Source organism: Balaenoptera musculus, chromosome 13 (assembly GCF_009873245.2).
Source record: "Balaenoptera musculus isolate JJ_BM4_2016_0621 chromosome 13, mBalMus1.pri.v3, whole genome shotgun sequence".
NCBI classification, from domain to species: Eukaryota; Metazoa; Chordata; class Mammalia; order Artiodactyla; family Balaenopteridae; genus Balaenoptera; species Balaenoptera musculus.
This window is the reverse complement of record NC_045797.1, coordinates 26,202,173-26,220,987: the sequence shown is the minus strand read 5'-3', so window position 1 is coordinate 26,220,987 and position 18,815 is coordinate 26,202,173. Positions and strand designations below refer to the sequence as shown.

Below are 18,815 nucleotides of genomic sequence, written 5' to 3'. Positions count from 1 at the left end.
AATTAGATCAACAAACTTTAACATTAATACCAGGTATTAATTTATTAAATATTTCCCAGTTCACATGAACCTGAAACTCATTTAGCTTAATTTCTCTTGTATTTAGAATTGTTTGGTTTGTAAGCACTTACTTTTCTTTAAGCCAATTAAATAGGGCTCATTTACAGATTAACCTCAGCAATGTTATCCAAAGACAAAAACACATACAAACACACAAACAAACAGAGAGACATCATAGTTCTCATTTCAGAAGCCCTGAGTCAGGTACAGCAATGTAAAACCCATCCGTTTACAAAAGAGGTTGCATTAAAGTTGGGTTTCTGGCAGATGGAACAAATCAAGCTCACTTGTCTAGATGGCTAAACTCTTTCTACTAGTATTTATGGAAAACAAGTCAAGTTCTAAATTACTGTACCCTCTTTTTCAAAATTTGCATTTTAAAAAGATGGCAGAGATAAGGGTTTTTTGAGAAAACCAGATAGGACATTTGTATCTAGGCAAGATAAAGGCAAGTTTCTCCTAGGATGACTTTGTTTCCCCTTTGTTTAATATTTACAAGCCTCTTAAGATCACCCGTATTTATTAGAAAATCTATCAACTTGTTCCCCACTGTCAATGTTACCTGGGGCTCCTGTGGGGAAATCAGAATTGCAAGCCTCAAGTCCAAGGGAGTGTCCTGGCCTCTTACAAGATATTGGGACAAGGGAAATTGCCCTGTTGCAGAAGTGGCTCCCAGTCCAAATTGGGTGCCCTGTCGGGTCTTAGATGGTGATACTAAACCAGGTCTCTGTGCCCCGGGTGTTACCATAGAAACTTCTCTTTGATCCCCCTGGGTAGGGGAAACAGGAGGCAGTGAATATTGTTGGTGGCATGGTGGCGGGGTGGGGGGGGGGGCGGGGGGGCAGTCGGAACAACTGCTGGTGCAGCCTGCTTGGCCACTAGGGGAGCTGGATAGGCTGGACAGGAGTTTAAGTTTTGAAATAACATGTCCCCACTCTCATTTTTTTCTCTTCCCTTGTAGAACAGGTTTCCCCTTGGGTTTTCTTTCAGACTGCTGCACCATAAGGTGGCAGCCCTCTGACTCCTCTTCCTCCTGATGCAATAGCATAAATGCTCCTACATATGGAATCTCATCCTTTTTCCCTGCTCTTTTGCAGAACATTTCTAACTGCGAGATTGTATAATAATTGAGTGAGCCATTCAGGGGCCATCGTTCTTCTGATCCTAACATATATTGGGTCCACACCCTATTACAATAGTACATCATGTCTTTTTTAGTCATAGGTTCATGGCTATGTTTTGCCCATTTATCTAATATATTCCCCAAAGGGCTCTCCTTTAGGATAGATGGAGTATTTTCCACTTTTAAAAGTTTGATGACACCAAGACACAGAAGACGCCGACAAATTCCAACACAAAAGGCACAAATTCTAGCATCGACGCACACAAAACCAAGACAAAACCAACGAACTAGTTCCCAGATCGGGTAGACTTACCCTACAAAACCAATGAACTAGTTCCCAGGGAACCAGTTCCCAGAATCGGGCAGAGTCCAACAACAATTCCGCCCTCCAGCAGGGTACCCCAACCAGATTGGCTTGTTCCGTAAAGGAAAAGCCCAGATTGAGGGGGGGAGGGATATGTTCCTGGCGTGCACGACGGAGCGACTTACCCTCTAAATCGAATCGAGTCCGTTGACTCGTAGCACCAAATTGAAGTTTGTTGGTTCCTTGCTTCAATTGCCAAGTGCTGGGATAGCCAGTGCCACTTCAGGGAATTTTGAAGGGAAGATCCTCAGGACAAATGGTCCTGGCAGCTGCTAGGGCCTTGCCTCAATATTCCCTGACCAGGGTTGGTTAGACAAGAGCAAGGCTCCTGGTTGGCTCACTAAATTTGTTGCCGAGTCCAAGCTCGCTCTGCTCGCCGCACGACAGGCCAAAGAATAGGAGACGAGATGTTGAGGTAAGGAATACGACTTTATTCGGACAGCTGGCAGACCGAGAAGATGGCAGACTAGTGTCTCCGATAAACCATCTTATCTGGGTCTGGATGCCAGTTTCTTTTATAGAATCAGAGAGGGAGAGGCGGTGAGGAAGTAAAGTAAAAGGGCCATCAGTCTTGCAAAACATCTCCTGGAATGACCAGCCTCAGTGAGGGGATGTGTTAGTTTCTTTTTTCTTGCAGCCATTCACAGGTGGGCAGGGTTTTCTGAGGCAGGCCATTATGTATCATTATAATAACAAAAGCAATGAAAATCAAAGGTTAAAAAGAAACAGATCCAATGTGGAGTCCGGTTTAGCTCTTCCCTGTCACACACTTAAAAAATGAGATGAAGTGGGATTCCCTCCTTTTTAAAAATGTTTTTAGAGCTACTAAAAAACTTGCATTTACACAATAGTTGATACAAATATTCCTCTGGATTGTACAAGAAGGGAGACAGGGACCACTGATAGGACCGGGTGTTTGATATTAATCAGACTTGGCTTCTTTCTTTCCTGCTTCATCAGAGGCTGGCCTCTCCTCATTTTTATTTTCTCCGTTTTCTGCAGGTAAGTCTTCTTTAGTCTCTTGGTGAGCCACTTCAGCTTGTTTTCCCCTTGCTCCCTTTTCCCCTTTGTTTGCACTTTTTTGCCTGAAGATTTATCCTTTCCTTCCACCTTTTTGGCTTCGTTTCCACTTTTGCAGAAGCTGTTTTAGCCAACAACATCGCTGATCTCCTCTTGGGCTCCTCCTTCTCCACCCCCTCGGCAGAGCTGACCTTCCTCTTGGGCACCTTGGCAGCGGGGCGGGCGCGTGCTGGGTGCCTGCGGGCCACAGCATGCCACGAATCTTCGCGAAGCTGGGTTGCCTGGCCGTGATGCCAAAATCTTGGCTTTCTGTGCAACAATGCTGAAAAGAAATACGGAGACGGAGTTTTGGAGGAAGGAGAAAAAGTAGCTTTATTCTTTGCTAGGCAAAAGGGGGAACACAGCAGGCTAGAGTCTCAAGAACTGTGCCCCCCCCACCCCCCCATAGGGAAAGGTTTTTATAGGTTGAGGCTCGTGGTCTGGGGTAGGTGATAAGGCTCAAAGTAATTAAGGTCTTGCATTTCTTTTCTTCTGCAAATTCATGGCCAAAGCTGGCGTCATCAGCAACCGGGTCTGGTGTCCCTGAAGTTATCAGCTGTGACCTTCTTTCTGAAATGAAGAGTGCTGCAAGGGTGTGTAGGAAAAGAAATGCCAGGTGCAAAGGGTAATTCATATGGGGTCAGAGAGTAATTAGCTTTGCTAAGGACAAGTCTAGCTACACGTGTTTATGAGTAGTAACAGCTAAAGAATAACCAAGATTGCTTAACACTTTCAGGTCTGGTTATGCTGTTTCCCCAACCTGTTCATTGTTTACTTATTTTCCTTGTTTATCCAAAAAGAAAAGTCTCATTTCTATTTTTTACTGCAACAAATACCCCACTGCTAGTTCATTCCCTTCACATCAATGAAGGAAGGGAAATGGGCCTTGCGTTCTTGTCTGGCTGAGGACAAACTTCAGTTTTGCTCCATTTGACAAGCACCAGCTGTCCAGCCCAGGGGCCCATCTATCTCCTACTTCAGCCGCTGCCACTCCTGCCACCCATGTTTCCTTTTTTTTTAATTAAAAAATGCCAAAGTCCATTACGTAAATTTGCATAATAATGGCATGAGAATGCCTGAATCCCCATATGATGGATAATGCTGAATAGCAGCAAATTTTAATTTTTTCCTCCAGCTACCTGACGAAAGATGGTTTACTAGTATTGTTTTAATTAACAGCTTAGCACTCAAAAGCGTAGCCACCCTCTGGGGGAGCCCTTTGCCCAACGCAAAGGAATCCTCGGGATCCTCTCTGTGCTGTCTATCCTCTGCCTGCAGAGGTCGCTGGCCACCGCTCGCCTCTCTCCTGTGGTCCTAATCGGCTTCCCGTGTACAGTGCGCACGCGCATATTTCGCTCCAGGTGTCCAGCTTTGTGCCTGATCGAAGTCTTCTCGGCTGCGCTCAGCGCGCAGTATTTAACCCAGACTGGTCTTCGGGAAAGAATAGCGTGTTCCCCCGACCCAGAGCGCCTCTGGGCCTCAGCGGCTAGAGGACCTGGGACGGGCCTACAGGGGTCGGGCGGCACGGCGGGCAGCCCATGCGGGCGGGGCGGGCCCCCGCTAGGGCTTGGGCGTCGGTCGCCGGTGGGGCCCGGAGCCGGGCGTGGAGCCCCTGACAGGACAGGTATGGAGGCGGCGACCCTGGAAACTGCCTCCTCCCCCACCGTGTTCGCGAGGCTCCTGGCTGTGCTCTGGGGGCTCGGCGCTCGCCTGGGGCGCGGCCGGGAGCCGGGTGTGCGGGGCGGGGCGGGGGTCGGCAGGGGTGGGCCGCGGCGGGGGTGGGCGCCCCCTGGGTCTGGGCTGGTCCGACCCACCTGAGCTCTTCAGCCTGCGGTGTGGTGTTCTCCCGGGGTCGAGTGATTGCGTCTCCGAATTCCTCCAGAACTGCAAGTGTTCCACTCCTTTCCTGGGACCATCCAAGGCACCCCTGAACCCATTCCAAGCTACAGGTTTCCTGTGGGGCACACGGTTGAGAAGTTGTGTCAAACAGAAAAACAAACAAACAAACAAAAAACAAAGCGGACTCAAGGTGGGGGTCTGGATATGCGTTTGGTGTGTCAGTCTCCCATTCCTGGCTTCCGCCTTAACTGGCAGGCTCACTCTTGAGCAGTCATGTTGCGCATCCCCACAACTAAATCACACAGATGACGAACTCCGCTATTTTTAAGAGGCGGTGATTTAGAAACTTATCCTCACTTATTACAGTGTGGAGAGCAGCAAGCCCATCTTGACCACTTACTAATCCAGTATGCTTAAGGTACTGAGAGTCAAGGAGCTATGAGGTGGAGATTGAAGATCTTTAGCTAATGTACGGGCGAAGCCCAAGGTCCGGGGATGTTAGCGATAGTAGTTAAGGATAACTTTTTTTTCAAAGACATTTTGTGCTCAAATATGTTCAGAAACTTCATGGTTAAAGTTTTCTCTACTACAGAATATTTTGGAACTTTCAGTATGCTAATGATATTTTTATCTCGAATTTCCCAGTGGAAGTATAGTATGGAGAGTTTCCCAAATTTGAACGGAAAATACTGTTTTTCTTGGGTGTTACCTCTGTTTAACATATGAAACAGTTTGGGAAATGGAGTTCCAGAATTAGAAACTCAGGGTTTGGAAGGGGCAGATGTAAGTCAGTGCTTTTTGAACTTTAATGCTGCATACACAAAATCTGTTAAAGTACAGATTTTGGCTAGTTCTGTATTTTTAACAAGTTCCCGGGTGATGCGGATGCTGCCGGTCCATGGACCACACACACTTCGAGTAGCAAGGGTTTTCACTGGATTGAAAGAGACCGTGTTCTGTTCCCTGCTCTCCAGAGCAAGCTGTGCTGCCTTGAATGATCACTTCCCCTGTCCAGACCTATAAAATAGGAGACCGGACTAGAAGATCTCTCAGGTTTCCTTCAGACCTAAAATGTTGTGACTCCAGTCCAGTTACCCTTGTGATAGTTGAATTACGTCTAAAATATCCTTGCCCTATGGCCAGTTTGGGCTTGAACATTTCTAGTAATGGGGAATTTACTGCATGTAAGGCATCCCATTTCATCGTGGGATAGCTCAATAAGGAAGTTTTTCATATTGCTAAAATACATCTCTATAACTTCCATCCTGTTGGTCCTAGGTTATCTCTTAGAATCAAACAGGAAAAAAAGAATAATCCCTCTTTAAAAGATGACTTTTGGGAATTCCCTGGCGGTCCAGTGGTTAGAACTTGGTGCTTTCACTGCCAGGCCCTGGGTTCAGTCCCTGGTCAGGGAACTAAGATCCCACAAGCTGCATGGCATGGCGGAAAAAAAAAAAAAAAAAGACTCTTAAAGTGTGACATGACAGTGGTTCTACCAAGTTTTCCCCAAACTGAATTATCCTTTATTCTTCCATGACATTGTTTCAAATCCCTGTCTCTTAAATTTAGTCCTTCTGTGTGGAGTGTAGTGGGGCTGTAGCTGGACTTTGAAGGATGAGTGGGGCTTGCAAAACTAGGGAAAGCATCCTAAGCAGCTGACAGTGCTCCAGAGATGACACTGCATATGTCAGATCCAGAATTGTTTGATTCAAGTAAGAAATGGTATGTCAGTGAAAGATTTTGGGCAAAGCAATGTTTTAGAGTGTGTAGTTGTCTTACTGTGGTGTGTAATGTGGTTGGAAGTGGGGAAGGAGAGAGGCAGGGAGCCAGATATGCTTCACATATCAGTAAAGAGGACTTAGGTTGATGATAATAGTAATGCCTTCTATTTATGTATAACATTTTACAGATTACAGAACCTTTCACAGACAGCCTTTCCTGTGAGGTAGGCAGAGCAGCTGTTACCCAGTTTTATAGATGAGGCACCAAAGAGAGTAAATGATTTGCCTTAATTCTGAAAGCTGTTACATGGCAGACCAAAGTGATGACAGTGGTAATGGAGGAGAAAGGAAGAATGCAGGAGGCAATACTGAGGAAGAATTGATAAGTTGGGCCTGAATGAACATGAGGGTACAAAGGAAAAGAAGTTGTTAGGGAGGAGTCAAAATAGTTCGGAAAGTCATAATACATGATCGACAACTGCCATAGGTTGTACTTGCTCAGATCTATCATTGTTAGTGGCTGTTTGGAGTTATACGTCAGGAGGGATTGTGGTAGAGGATTCCTAGGTTGTTTAGCCTGTCTATTGGTACTGGGTGGTGTGTGGGTCTTGGGTTAGCTGTCCCATACCAAGGGAATTGAGAAGTGGATCCTCAGTGTCCCTTGAGAAGGAAATGCCGAGCAATTGACTGAGTCAAATCTATCTTAGGGTCCTTGCCATCCAGGAGTCTCTGAATTTTGTTTTATATAATTTTTCTTTTGAAGTTCCAGCTAATATTAGTTGTACTTGGCTGATGGACAAATTGGCTATCCAGTCTGACCTCCCCAAGCTCCCACATATCCACTGAGGGTTTCACCGAAGCAGAGACTGGACCCTTGTCACTCCCGAAGCCACGCTAAAGCTATTTTCCCAGAAGATCTGCACTTCCCCTAGAGCCTAGAGCGCTCTCTCCCTCTCCCTCTCTCTCTCTCTCTCTCTCTCTCCCTCTCTCTCTCTCTCTCTCTCTCTCTCTCTCTCTCTCTCTCCCCCCCTCCCCCTCCCCCTCGTTCTTTTACCCTGGAAGCATATGAGGTTGAGATTTATTGTCACTACCAAATTCCATAGGACCTGGAGCTGTCCCTGCATTTTTAGTTTCTTAGGCTCCTATCTGGTGAGGAAAGAGCTACATCTCTTGGGGTGTATGTGTGCCTGACTGTTGTACTTCCCCCATGGTGTCTCTGGGAAACCTGTCAGAACCAACTTATATCCCTAGAGCCTGGTGTTGGTATAGGCTTCTATTCAACATTGAGTGTCTTCTGTGTTCAGTGCTTAGGATACTGAGATGAATAAAAATTCTGTGCCCTGGAGGAATTCACAATGGGTTAAGGGAGACGATATTGTAAGTAAAATGCGATCTTGTAATAGAGATATTTCCAAAGTGTTGTGTGAGGGCAGAGGAGGGAATGACTAGCTCCACAGGGAGACATCAGGGGAATATTCAGGAAAGAGGTGATAAGTAAGTTGAGGCTTGAAGATGAAGAGAGAGACTTGGTGACGTTTGCAACATTTGCAGAGGCATAAGATAGGTAGATCCAAGTGGCTGGAATCTAAGAGAACTTTGAGATCAAAGGAGAGGTGGTTGATGAGATTAGATTCATAATGAGGCCAGGTTTTTAATGGCCTGTAGTTTTGTTCTAAGATTCAATTTTGTGGGAGGAAAGCCACTGGAGGTTTTTAGGCAGGGAGGTGATGTGGTTATATTTTGGAAAGCTAGTTGTGGAAATAGACTGAAAGGGGAGAATCTGGATCCAGGACATCAGGAGACTTTTGTAGTAACCTGGGTTTGGCTTCAGGCTGAATTAAGGATTAGTGGGGATGGGAAGGAGGGGATAAATCGGAGATTGTAGAGACAGAGTTCACCTGACGTAATGACTAATTAATTGGTTGTTGAAAACAAGAGAGAGAGGGAGTTGTTGAGGATGACTCAGTTTTCTATTTTGGATTGATGGTGGTACCAGTAGTAAAGGGGGAGTATAGACGAGGAACATTTGTTGGGGGAAGCTTCTGTGTGTTTTGGGTCATGTTGAATTTGGGCGTCTGTGGCGCTTAGCAGATAGGTGGAAATGTGGGTCTGGAGTTCAGAAGAGAGTCTGTGTCTAGGGGTGGTAGATGTAAGTGGTAGTTGATGCTGTTGGAATGGATGAGCCTAGCCATGCTTATAGAAGGCTGAAGATAACAGAGAAGATGACAAGGATTGGTGGGCAAGGTGAGAGAGAATGGTGTCCAGGGAGCTACAGAGGAAGAAGTTGCAGGAAGAGAATCAGCAGCCTCTGTTGCTACAGCGAGGTCAAGTAGGATGCGCTTGGAAAATGTACTTTGAGATTGGGCAGTTAGGAGATTGTGGTCACCAGGGCTCTTTTATTTTTTTAGTGTGAGCAGCTGGTTGGGAGCCAGGTGGATTGAAGAGTGGATGGGAAATGAGGATAGGGAGGATGTACTCCCTTTGAGTAGTTTGGGAAAGAAGGAAGGAAGGAAGGAAGGAAGGAAGATGGTGGCAGCTTGTGGAGGAGTAGCAGAGACTAGAGACAGATTTTCCTAGAAGTCTTGAGCATGGGTTATCTGATGATGTGTAAGAGCCAGTAGAGAGGTTGCATTTGAAGGCACAAAGGAAATGATGATTGCAGAGGAGGGTGGAGGGTTGTCTCTGAAAAGGAGACATCATTTCTTTTGAAGAGGAATGACAGAAGAAAGGAAAAGAATGTAGGAAGAAAGAGGCAATGATGGATACACCTAAATTTGCAAAGGAATTCTTATCTAATAGGTTCAGTTTCCTTTCTCAGCAAGGTTATCTGCTGAGGAATGGGGGTCCTGGTGTGGGCTCGGATAGGAACAGGGACTTGAGAGTGGTAAGGGAAACTTGAAACTGTCCGGAGAGGAAAGGGAAAGAGAGCAGAGTTGAGATATGCTCCAAGAACATTGAGTACCCTCTGAACTTGAATCCTGCAATGTAGGCCTCTCTTTCCTCTTCTTCATAATAATTATGGCTGACTTTTATTGAGTGCTTCATACCAGGCACTCTTCTAAGTGCTTTTCAGGCATTCTCACGTGATTCTGACAACAACCCTGTTAGAAAGGTATTGTTAGTATCTATGTTTTACAGAAGGAGAAATTGAGGCATGGAGTATTACTTACACCTAGTAGAACTTATGTCTGATGAATCTCTTACCTCTGCAGAAATGGCATTCCTTCCTTGAGGCATCAGAGAAAGGCAGAAATTTAATTCCAACTCCCAGTTTCTGGTCCTTGAGGGGCTGGAGTTTAGGGCTGCTAAGGTGGGCCAGTCTGTGGGTATGATAGTGGCCTGGGTGAGCAGGGTGGTGGGGTCAGTGTTGCTGCTGTGTTTTTACAACTACATACGGAATTCTGAAATCCTTGTGTGATTTCCCAGCAACCTGACTAGAAAGACAAGTGACTGATAATGATTTGTTAGGTACTGCAGGCTAAGACCATGTCAATTGAGATGGTGAATAAGAAAAGAGATCTTGTCTCAATCAGCCAGAAAAAGAATTTTTACTGCCAGTTATGGGACTAGGCAGACCTATGACCTTACGTAATAGCATAGATTATTAACACTCACCTTTGATGTTTTCCCCATTGGTGTGATAGAGAGAATTTGTAGGTAAGGTGCACACCTGACTTGAGTGAAAGGGGAGAATGATGAGATGGCATGGGTGGAAGAGAAATGGGCCTACCTTTTCCTGCTGCAGCCACTGGAGCATCATTTCTGTGTCCTTCCTCTTGATGTTGCCATGGATACGCCTTTGCGTGGTGACTTGAGGAGATTGATTTCCATTATGATCAGATGATGACGTGGATTTAAAAAGAGAAAGGACAGAATGCTCTGCTTCTGGGAAGTGGCCGGTGAGCTGCCCAAAAGGCAGAGCCCAGCACAGCCGAGGGGGCTGTGGCTTTGTTGGCTGCTTTGGCTTTTGCTGAAGTTGTGAAATGGTGCATCTCTCTCTTTAGAGCGCAGGCTCAGGGTTCCCTGTCTGCAGGGTCCTAGTGCCAGGGACTTGCTGGTTGATCATGGGGAGGAAGCAGCAGGAACTTAGAGTAGGCTATTAAGTAGGACTGCTGCTAGCTCTGGGAGGGTTGCAATTCTTTTTCTTTTCAAAGAACATTTATTTATTTATTTATTTATTTATTGGCTGCTTTGGATCTTTGTTGCTGCCCGTGGGCTTTCTCTAGTTGCAGAGAGTGGGGGCTACTGTTCGTTGTGCGGGCTTCTCATTGCGGTGGCTTCTCGTTGCGGAGCACAGGCTCTAGGCGTGCAGGCTTCAGTAGTTGTGGCAACGGGCTTAGTTGCTCCGCGGCATGTGGGATCTTCCCAGACCAGGGATCGAACCCGTGTCCCCAGCGTTGGCAGGCGGATTCTTAACCACTGCGCCACCAGGGAAGTCCTGGCTTGCAATTCTTGAGTACCAGGCTGCACTCAAGTGCTTGTTGCCTTCCCGCAGAAGCGCCTTCATTGAGGATAAGTGAGGCATATTGTGTAGCTTTCCTTCCTGGCTCTTGGAGGTCTGGGCCCTTTGGAGGTGGGCCTGGTAGTCACTGGGTATTCCTAGGGGAGGGGCATATCCTGGGAGGGGGTAGACCTGTATTCAGTTTGGGAGTGGGCTACAGAAATTTCTGGGGATAATGAAGAGCTGGAGAGGTAAAAAAAAAAAAAGTCTATTTAGGGTCTAGGTCCTATCTGTGTGAGATCTGCAAGGCATATACTGGAGTAGGACCTAGGAACAGAAGGCTCTGTTTATCTTCTTTCTGGGTTCCTGTGCATATCTGGAATCCGGCCTTCCAAGCTTCCAGTACCTGAGCTTCTATTCCCCTCTCCTTTCCTGACTCCTGAGGGACTTATATCCACACATATCCCTCCCCTACTAGTGCTTTTAGAGATGTACAACTTCACCCTGGTTATAAGAAAATCTGTATCTTGCTGATTACCTTTATGTTTCATTTTATCTCTTTGCAACCAAATCGAAATACCCCGTGCCTAATGCAGTTCAGTTCAAGTGTGTGGACCCTGCTGTCAGACTGCCTGGATTTCAAGCCTCTACAAGTGGGATCAGAGAAAGCAAACAGTTGGGTTAGCCCAGGATCAAGGTTTGGTAAGGTGAGACAAGAGGAGGTCAGGGGCGTAAAGGATGCTGTGGTACCAGTAAAAGCAAGGTAGAAATGGTGCAGTCTGGGTGCCAAAGAGGCTTTTCCTCCTTACTAGTTCCTCCTTAATTCCTAATAATCCACTTCTTTTCCTCTCATTTCTGAAATGTTCTCCGAGACCACTGGTAATCTATTTATCAGACACAGATTTCTTTCCCTCCTCTCTTTCCATTTTCCTAGACTTTTTAGCAGTATTTAATATCATTGGGGAGGAAAATGGATTAGAAATCCAGGGAGTATCTGTCTTCTGGCTGAGGTAGCATGTAACTCAGAGTTGTCCTGTGTGACATGGGGTGGGGCCCAATGGTGCTGTTGAAGGATCACCTACCTGTACAGCTAGTCAAATGTGCCCCCCTTCCTACTCACATGTGCCCCGCTGGCTATGAGACTTAGGTGAGTTGTTTGACTTCTGAGACTCAATTCTGTCACCTGTAGAATGGAAATAGTGGAATCCGTGTTGTCTGCAGCACAGGTTCGTTTTGGAAGGAGATCGTGAAATACACATGTTAGTGGTCACAGTTAAATTTGCCTCTGAGAAGGCCCTATGACTTATTTTCTCTCTCTTAACATGTTCAGTTTCCCGTCCCAATTCTGTTGTTATCAATCATCATTCTCCCATTATACCTGCTTGAAAACTCCCAAGTTTATTCATTCCTTTACTTATCCATGCATTCATTCATGCATCCATTTATTCATGTGAGGTTTGAGTTCCTACCGTGTGCACTTGTCATTGATGTACCCTCTCAGTAATGATGAAGACAATATCTACAATTTGTTGAACACACATTCTGTGCTCAGCACTGTACTAAATGCTTTACTTCAGTCTTATTTAATCCTCACAACATCCCTGTGAGGTAGGTATTATTTCCCCCTTTTTTCAGTTGAGGTAACCAGGGCTCTGAAAATATCTTACCCAGAGTCATACACATGAGGAAATAGGAGAACCAAAGCTGTACCCAGGTCTGTCCATCTCCAGAGCCCATACAGGCCTGCTGCTTCTTTCCCCATGTCTGATCTATCATAGGGCCTTCTCGGGGCTTTTTTGTACTGTCTCTGAATTGGTCCATTTCCTCTTCCCTCTCTTTTTCTCTCATGAGCCTGGCTCAGACCCCCTCACCCCTTGCTCATTACTGCCATAGCCTCCTTGCTGTTTTCCCTGTCTTTATCAAGTTGCTCTTGCCTCCACTCCATTCTGCTCTCTGCCACCTGTTTGATCTTCCTAAAATAGTTTTCATTATGCCAGTCTCCTGCTCAGGAAGAGACTGGCTTCCTGTTGTTATTGGATCCAATTCATCTATCTCTACGTGATGTTAAATTCCCTGACTATCCATATTTACCTTCTAATACATCTCAATATCAGTGTTAATTCATTCAATAAATATTTGACTTCATGAGCTAAGAGTGATGGGATCATAAAGAGGAAAAGTTGAGGAGTCTGCTTTAAAAGGCTTATAGTTTGATAGGAGAACTCATCCAGAATTCACTAATTCAGCCAAGCTAGTCATCTTTAATTTTCCCTAGTCAAGCAAAATTATTTCTGTCTCTACTCATACTGTACTCACAAATTACAATGTTTGTAGGCTTTTCCTCTCCACATATCCAAACAAAAACCTCATGATTCAAGGGATAATTAAGTATCCCTTTTCTTTTTAGCTTACCTTTTTCCTCTCTGTAATTCCTTATAATATTTATCATGTAGACATTTTATTTTAATACCTATACAGCTTCTGCATTTTTTTTACAGAGCACTTTTATGTGCTTTATCTTATTTGAGCATTAATGTAGATATGGCAGGTGATAGTCCCATTTTATAGAAGAAACAGCATCTAAGAAGTTAGGTGACTATATACACTTGTGTGGCTAGTGAGCTGTGATGTTGTTGTTGGATGTGCGCTCTTTTGAATCTTTGAAGGTAGTGTGGTCCAGAGGAAGAGCACGGCTTTGGAAGCCTAGAAATATGTGTGGTATCAAAGAGGAGAGTAAAAAGTGCAGAGGGTTCTGGTTCAGGCTTTGGTTCCAGTTACAGCTCTACTCCTTGTCTTCTGTGTGACTTCAGGGAAGTTGCTCAGTTCTCTAAGCCCTGTTTCCTTGTCAGCATTGTTCCTGGCTTGCCTCTTATGGGGTTACTTTGATGTCCAAATATGATGATAACTAAGTTATTAGCTAACTTTGTTGAGTACTTACTAAATACCAGGCAATGTCCTAAGTGTTTTACATGGATTATCTCAGCTAATCCTCACAACAGCTCTCAGACATGTTCTTTGTTCCCAATTGACAGATGAGGAAGTTGAGGCACAGAGATGTTAAGTAACTGGACCAAGTTTATGTAGCTACCAAGTGGTGAAGCCAGGGATTGAATGTAAGCAGCCTGAGTCTAGAACCGGTATTCTTAACCATGGTACTATACAATTGTTTTTTAAGGTGTTCTGTAGACTGTAAAGGGTTCTGAACGTGCAGAAGTCCAGGCCGCAAGGAGCTGCATGACCCTGCCCACCTGTGTAATGGTGAATAGGGAAAAGAGGGGGCAACGTGGAGATTTTGCAGAGGAGGAGAGAAATGGTTTCCTAGGGGGTCTGGCCAGGATTGGAGATGTGGAGAGGTGTTTGGGGGCCATATATCTGGCTGTTGGCTATCATTCTCCTATTAGGCTATCTGGCCTGCCTTAGAAAGAGGGTGGAATGGAGGAAGACCCTGTTCAGCCAGTGAAGCCCAGTGCAGACAAGATAGGTATCCCTCGGGCCAGGGGATCTACAGCCACACTGTACCCGTTAGAGCCATAGATCAGACCCCAGGACAACCTTGTTAGCTACTTAGGGGCAGGGACTGTTGGTTTCTAGCCCATTAGATGGATAAATGAATGAAGTGGTTACATAGCCCTCTTGAGACCTCTCACTAGAATGCATAATCTTATTAAACATTTTAAATTATAAAAGTAATATGGTTATTAAAGAAATTTTGTGAAATATAGAAAACAAACCATCTCATTGTTTCTCTTAAGGAGATGCCTAGGAGGCAAGGCCAGGAGAACAGGGGACAGGTGGCCGAGGTGGACTGGGCACTGCCCCCACTTGCAGGGGGCAAGTGGGACTCTGTTTCTGACCACCACCCTTACTAATCCGTTTGAACCTGATACTCTTAGGGTTCAGAGCCTGGCCCTTTATAACAACTAGAAGGGAGGAAGAATGACCATGGCAACCTTTGCCAGTGTTGAAGGAGCTGGGGTACTTGACTTGCTTTGCTCTGTGTGTGTGTGTGTCTGTGTGTGTGTGTGTGTGTGAGAAGTTGCCTCCATTGCTGCCCTTCCTTTGCTGTGTATTGGGCAGGGGGCCTGGCTGCTCTGGCCCAGGGTGAGATTGAAATTCAGACCCTAATCACGTGGGTTTGGACCTGACTCCAGAGTTTAGAAAGGGGAGGGAGGAGGAAGAGCACTAGAAAGGGGGACGAGAGACCCTTACTTTGGCTGTGTGAATGTGTCACTTGATGCTTGTGGGTCTGCTGAGGCCTCACATCCTGGGGGTGGGAAAGGTGGCAGTGACGGTGAGGGGGTGCAGATTAGGAGGATCAGCAGGGCTGTGCTCCCAGCCGTAGGACAGTGTACTCTAGAGGTGAGTGTTGAGGGTCTTTGGCGTGGGCCTAGTCCCTTACACTCTGTCCCTCTTGACAGGCCCAGGTGAAGCAAGGGGGCACTAGGACCCAGAGGCTAGCTCGATTCCTGACAAGTCTAGAGCAGCACTAGCGCAGAGTGAGACTCATCAGCTGGCAAGCAGGATTCGGTGTCTCTGGGTTCAGGAATCCTCCAGCAGCAGAGGGGACTTGCTCCTCAGCCCCCATCTCTGTCCCCACCTGTACCCCAGTAGGCCACCCAGGGAGGTCCATGGACTGGGGAGGGCCACGCCTGCTGGCTTCTGTGTTTGTCCATGAGGGCCTGGAGCCCTGACCCTCCTGCCTAGGTTTCTGCCTTTTCTCTCTGTCTTTGGCCAGCTGGGGGAGGGGGTAGAGGCCGGGTGAGCAGCATGGCCCAGAGCAAGAGGCACGTGTACAGCCGGGTAAGTGGCCCTGGTCTGGGATGGCCACAGGAGGGCTTCTGGAGAAGGCCTTGGGTGGCTGTGGACATTGCTGTGGGGGGTGGGGAGACAGGCGGGAGCTAGGCTGGGGCCACTCGCGGCCCTGACCGTGTGGGACTGCACAGGCTTCCCTTCCCAGAGTTGGGCCCTCTCTGGGTACTGGTGAGGCCTGACCTTTGACTCCAAGTGGACCTCAGGCCAGAGGCTCCTGAGGGGGCCAGACTATCTTGGGGATTACACATGGGGTTGGTGGGTTGGAATGGCCTTTCAGTGAAGTCTTTCTTTAGAGCTGCTTTGTTGTTTGTTACTCGCTTTCTTGCTCTTCTGACTGAGATTGAATCTGTAGCCACTGCTGTGTCCACCTGATTCTGAGAGGCTTATTAGGGTTAGGAGGTTGGAGAGCGTCTCTGAGTTTGGGGCCAGCCCTGATGTTCCTGTCAGTTCCTTTTATTGTCAGGTCCGTGAGAGCCACTCGCCTGTCCCAGGTATGATTTGGCTTCTCGGAGCCCCTGGGAATGGTATCCTCACCTTCTTGGATGAGCTCTTTGGGGAAGAGAGTTAGGGAGTCACTGGCCCTGGCAGAGCTCTCTTAGGAAGCCAAGTGGGGGCATCAGAAGGGGGCCCTGTGGAGTCTTCAAGGCCATGCTGTCACTTCTTCATGCTTCCTTCTCTGTTTGTTGCAAGGGCCCTGGTTCACAGAGCTGCTTTTGCTAAAAATGGCTTAGGTGTGATTTTCTTCTAAGCCATGGGCCTATTTGGAACCTAATTTCATGTTGTCCTGTCATCACGGGTATGTCAGAAGCCGAGAGCTTCCCAAGGACAATGTTTAGTCTATTCCCTTGCCTTGTCCATTATCACCATGGATAGGGTGATAAGCCATCCAGCTGAACCCCTGGGCAGAGTCTGGGGGACAGATGCGGGACAGATCTGAGGTACCCGATTTACCTGGCCTTTATTTTTCTTTTTATAGCGACATAGCATGAGTGAAGGATCTCCAGAACTTGCGGGTAGAGAGTTGATAGAACAGGGCTCAGGCCAGGAAGAAGGGAGTAAATCATTGGATGGGCTTGGTGAGGCATCTAGGAGTGTGCTGGTGGGGGTGGGGGAAGTCAGGTCAGGAAGGAGTGGTAGTGACTTAGGGCTGGAAGGAGGCACAGCTGTGTGCCCTCAGGGAGGACAGGCAGCAGTAGGGAGGGAACAGGATTCTGGGGGGTCACTCACTGACTCACCTGTCTGCCCAGCTCAGGCTTTTGAGTCAGGCACTGGGTTGTGGGGAGCCTGGTCTAAACTGAGTTATTTGTTTGAGCTTCATTCCCCTCCTAGGGGGCAGTGCTCCTTGAGAAAGCAGCCGTGTGGGGTGACATTCACAGATCTAGCAATGAATTCTGATTTATTAAATTTAAATATAATCTCTTAAAAATTATGGCAGATTCCAGAGGCGTTTGGAGAAGTTTTAGAACACAGCACTGACATTTTTCAAAAGGGAATTTGGTGGTGGGGGGGACACTTTACCTTGAGAATGGGGTTCAGGGAAGTGACTTTTGATCCTTTTTCAGGCCAGGATCCTGATTGGGGCCTTTCTTATATATTAAGATGACACCGTTGACCTGAGGCTTTTAACTATGTCTGCATGTGTCTTTCAGACTCCCAGCGGCAACAGAATGAGTGCGGAGGCAAGTGCCCGGCCTCTGCGAGTGGGCTCCCGCGTGGAGGTGATTGGAAAAGGCTACCGTGGCACTGTGGCCTATGTTGGAGCCACGTTATTTGCCACTGGCAAATGGGTAGGTGTGATCCTGGATGAAGCAAAAGGCAAGAATGATGGAACCGTCCAAGGCAGGAAGTACTTCACTTGTGACGAAGGGCATGGCATCTTTGTGCGCCAATCCCAGGTACTCACCTCCTGCTTCTGTGTGTGTGTGTGTGTGTGTGTGTGTGTGTGTGTGTGTGTGTACATGCGTGTGTGTGTGTGTGTGTGTACATGCTCTGTTGCATGTGCGGCTGGTGTGTTGGTGCTCCCTTTTCCTGGGCATGAGCGTAAGTCTCTGGTTGGTAGAGTGGGAGGTAATGGGGGAGGGAAGATTAAGAGCTATCCTTAAGGAAGCTGCCCTGTACCCCAGGTTTGCTTAAGGCCTGGGGAAGGGCCCATATTACATCCAGCCTTGATCTAGCTATATTGAGTCTATTCTGTGGCCTCAGATCCAGGTATTTGAAGATGGAGCAGATACTACTTCCCCAGAGACACCTGATTCTTCTGCCTCAAAGGTCCTCAGAAGAGGTAACAACCACCCACTTAAGTTGCCTCCTCACATCCAGGAGTCCCCAGGGCTTCTCCCCAGAACAAGGGGCCACAGTGGATCCTGAGAGTTTCCATCACCACCATATTCCCTTGTTATATCTTGCCTAACCTGCCATGATGTTCTCTGCCTCTACCCCTCTACACAAACACACACTTTGTTTCTGTTTGCATTCTACAGAGGGAACTGACTCAAATGCAAAGACCAGCAAACTGGTAAGTGGTTACGGGTGGGGGTGGGAGTAGTAGAGGGAAGAGGGAAAGGAGAAAGAGAGGAGGGAGACTCAATACCAGGCAGGTAGAAGCAATAGATGAGTAAACTGAGTTAGCCTTCCAGTCTCCATCCTCCCTGAGAAGGAAGCTTTCTGGGTATGAGTTGCTGCTTTAGGTGTAAGGGTGGTAGCAGGGAAAAAGCTATTAAGGCCCAGAAGTTCTGGATCAATTGGAACAGAGGCTGGGGGTGAAAGGGAGGACAGGTCTGACCCCAGTAGTGTTGTTGCCAACTTCCTACCTGTTGGTATCCAAGGCTGCCAACATCTGATGGGTGTAGGGTAGGGGTAAGGTAAGAACTGGAGAAAGAAGGTGCTTTCTTTTTCACAAGTGAATGGAGAGGAGCTGGACCCTCTGCCACTTGTTTTAGGCTGTATGCAGAGGGCCTGCTGGAGCCTCCCTCCGCTGCTCTGCGCAGGGTGTGTGAGGTGGGGCTCCAGACTCTCCAGCTCCTCTGGGTCAGGGTGTGGACCTCCTGGAAGCTGATCCTTAAGGGAGCCCTCATCTCACTTACCCTGGATTTGACAGTGACCTGGCTCCCCCCATACCTGGGTATGCCTGAGTTGGTCTTAATACCTACATCCAAGATATCTGGCCAGCTAGCACAGTGTGATGTTTAACTCTGTTCTCTAACTCTGCCCTTTCCTACTCCTCATGCAGCGGGGCCTGAAGCCTAAGAAGGTGGTGTGTTTACTATTTGTGCCTGGGTGGGTGAGGGCCATGAGCCCCCTCCCCAGCTGTCCTGCATGTCCTTGGGCTGCATGCATGTGTGTGTGACCTTGGGGCTGGGATGGCCAGAGGAAATGGCAGCCTTGGCTTTCAGAGTT

At 47.2% G+C, this 18,815-nt stretch overlaps 1 protein-coding gene across 12 annotated transcripts in view; it reads left to right on the top strand.

The window, feature by feature from the left end:
- Positions 1–3,961: 3,961 nt before the first annotated feature.
- Positions 3,962–18,815, top strand: part of DCTN1 (dynactin subunit 1) — a 30,249-nt gene continuing 15,395 nt past the window's right edge. For 3 of the 12 annotated variants that reach the window (XM_036872813.1, XM_036872811.1, XM_036872808.1), the window contains exons 1-5: positions 15,147–15,407; positions 17,069–17,314; positions 17,622–17,700; positions 17,900–17,934; positions 18,649–18,669. In XM_036872813.1, coding sequence (XP_036728708.1) covers positions 15,375–15,407; positions 17,069–17,314; positions 17,622–17,700; positions 17,900–17,934; positions 18,649–18,669 — 414 coding nt within the window. In that variant the 5' untranslated portion in view covers positions 15,147–15,374. Of the gene's footprint in view, positions 4,231–15,146; positions 15,408–17,068; positions 17,315–17,621; positions 17,701–17,899; positions 17,935–18,648; positions 18,670–18,815 lie in introns of those variants that run through there. The other 9 variants (XM_036872820.1, XM_036872818.1, XM_036872816.1 and 6 more) reach the window with 7 other exon arrangements.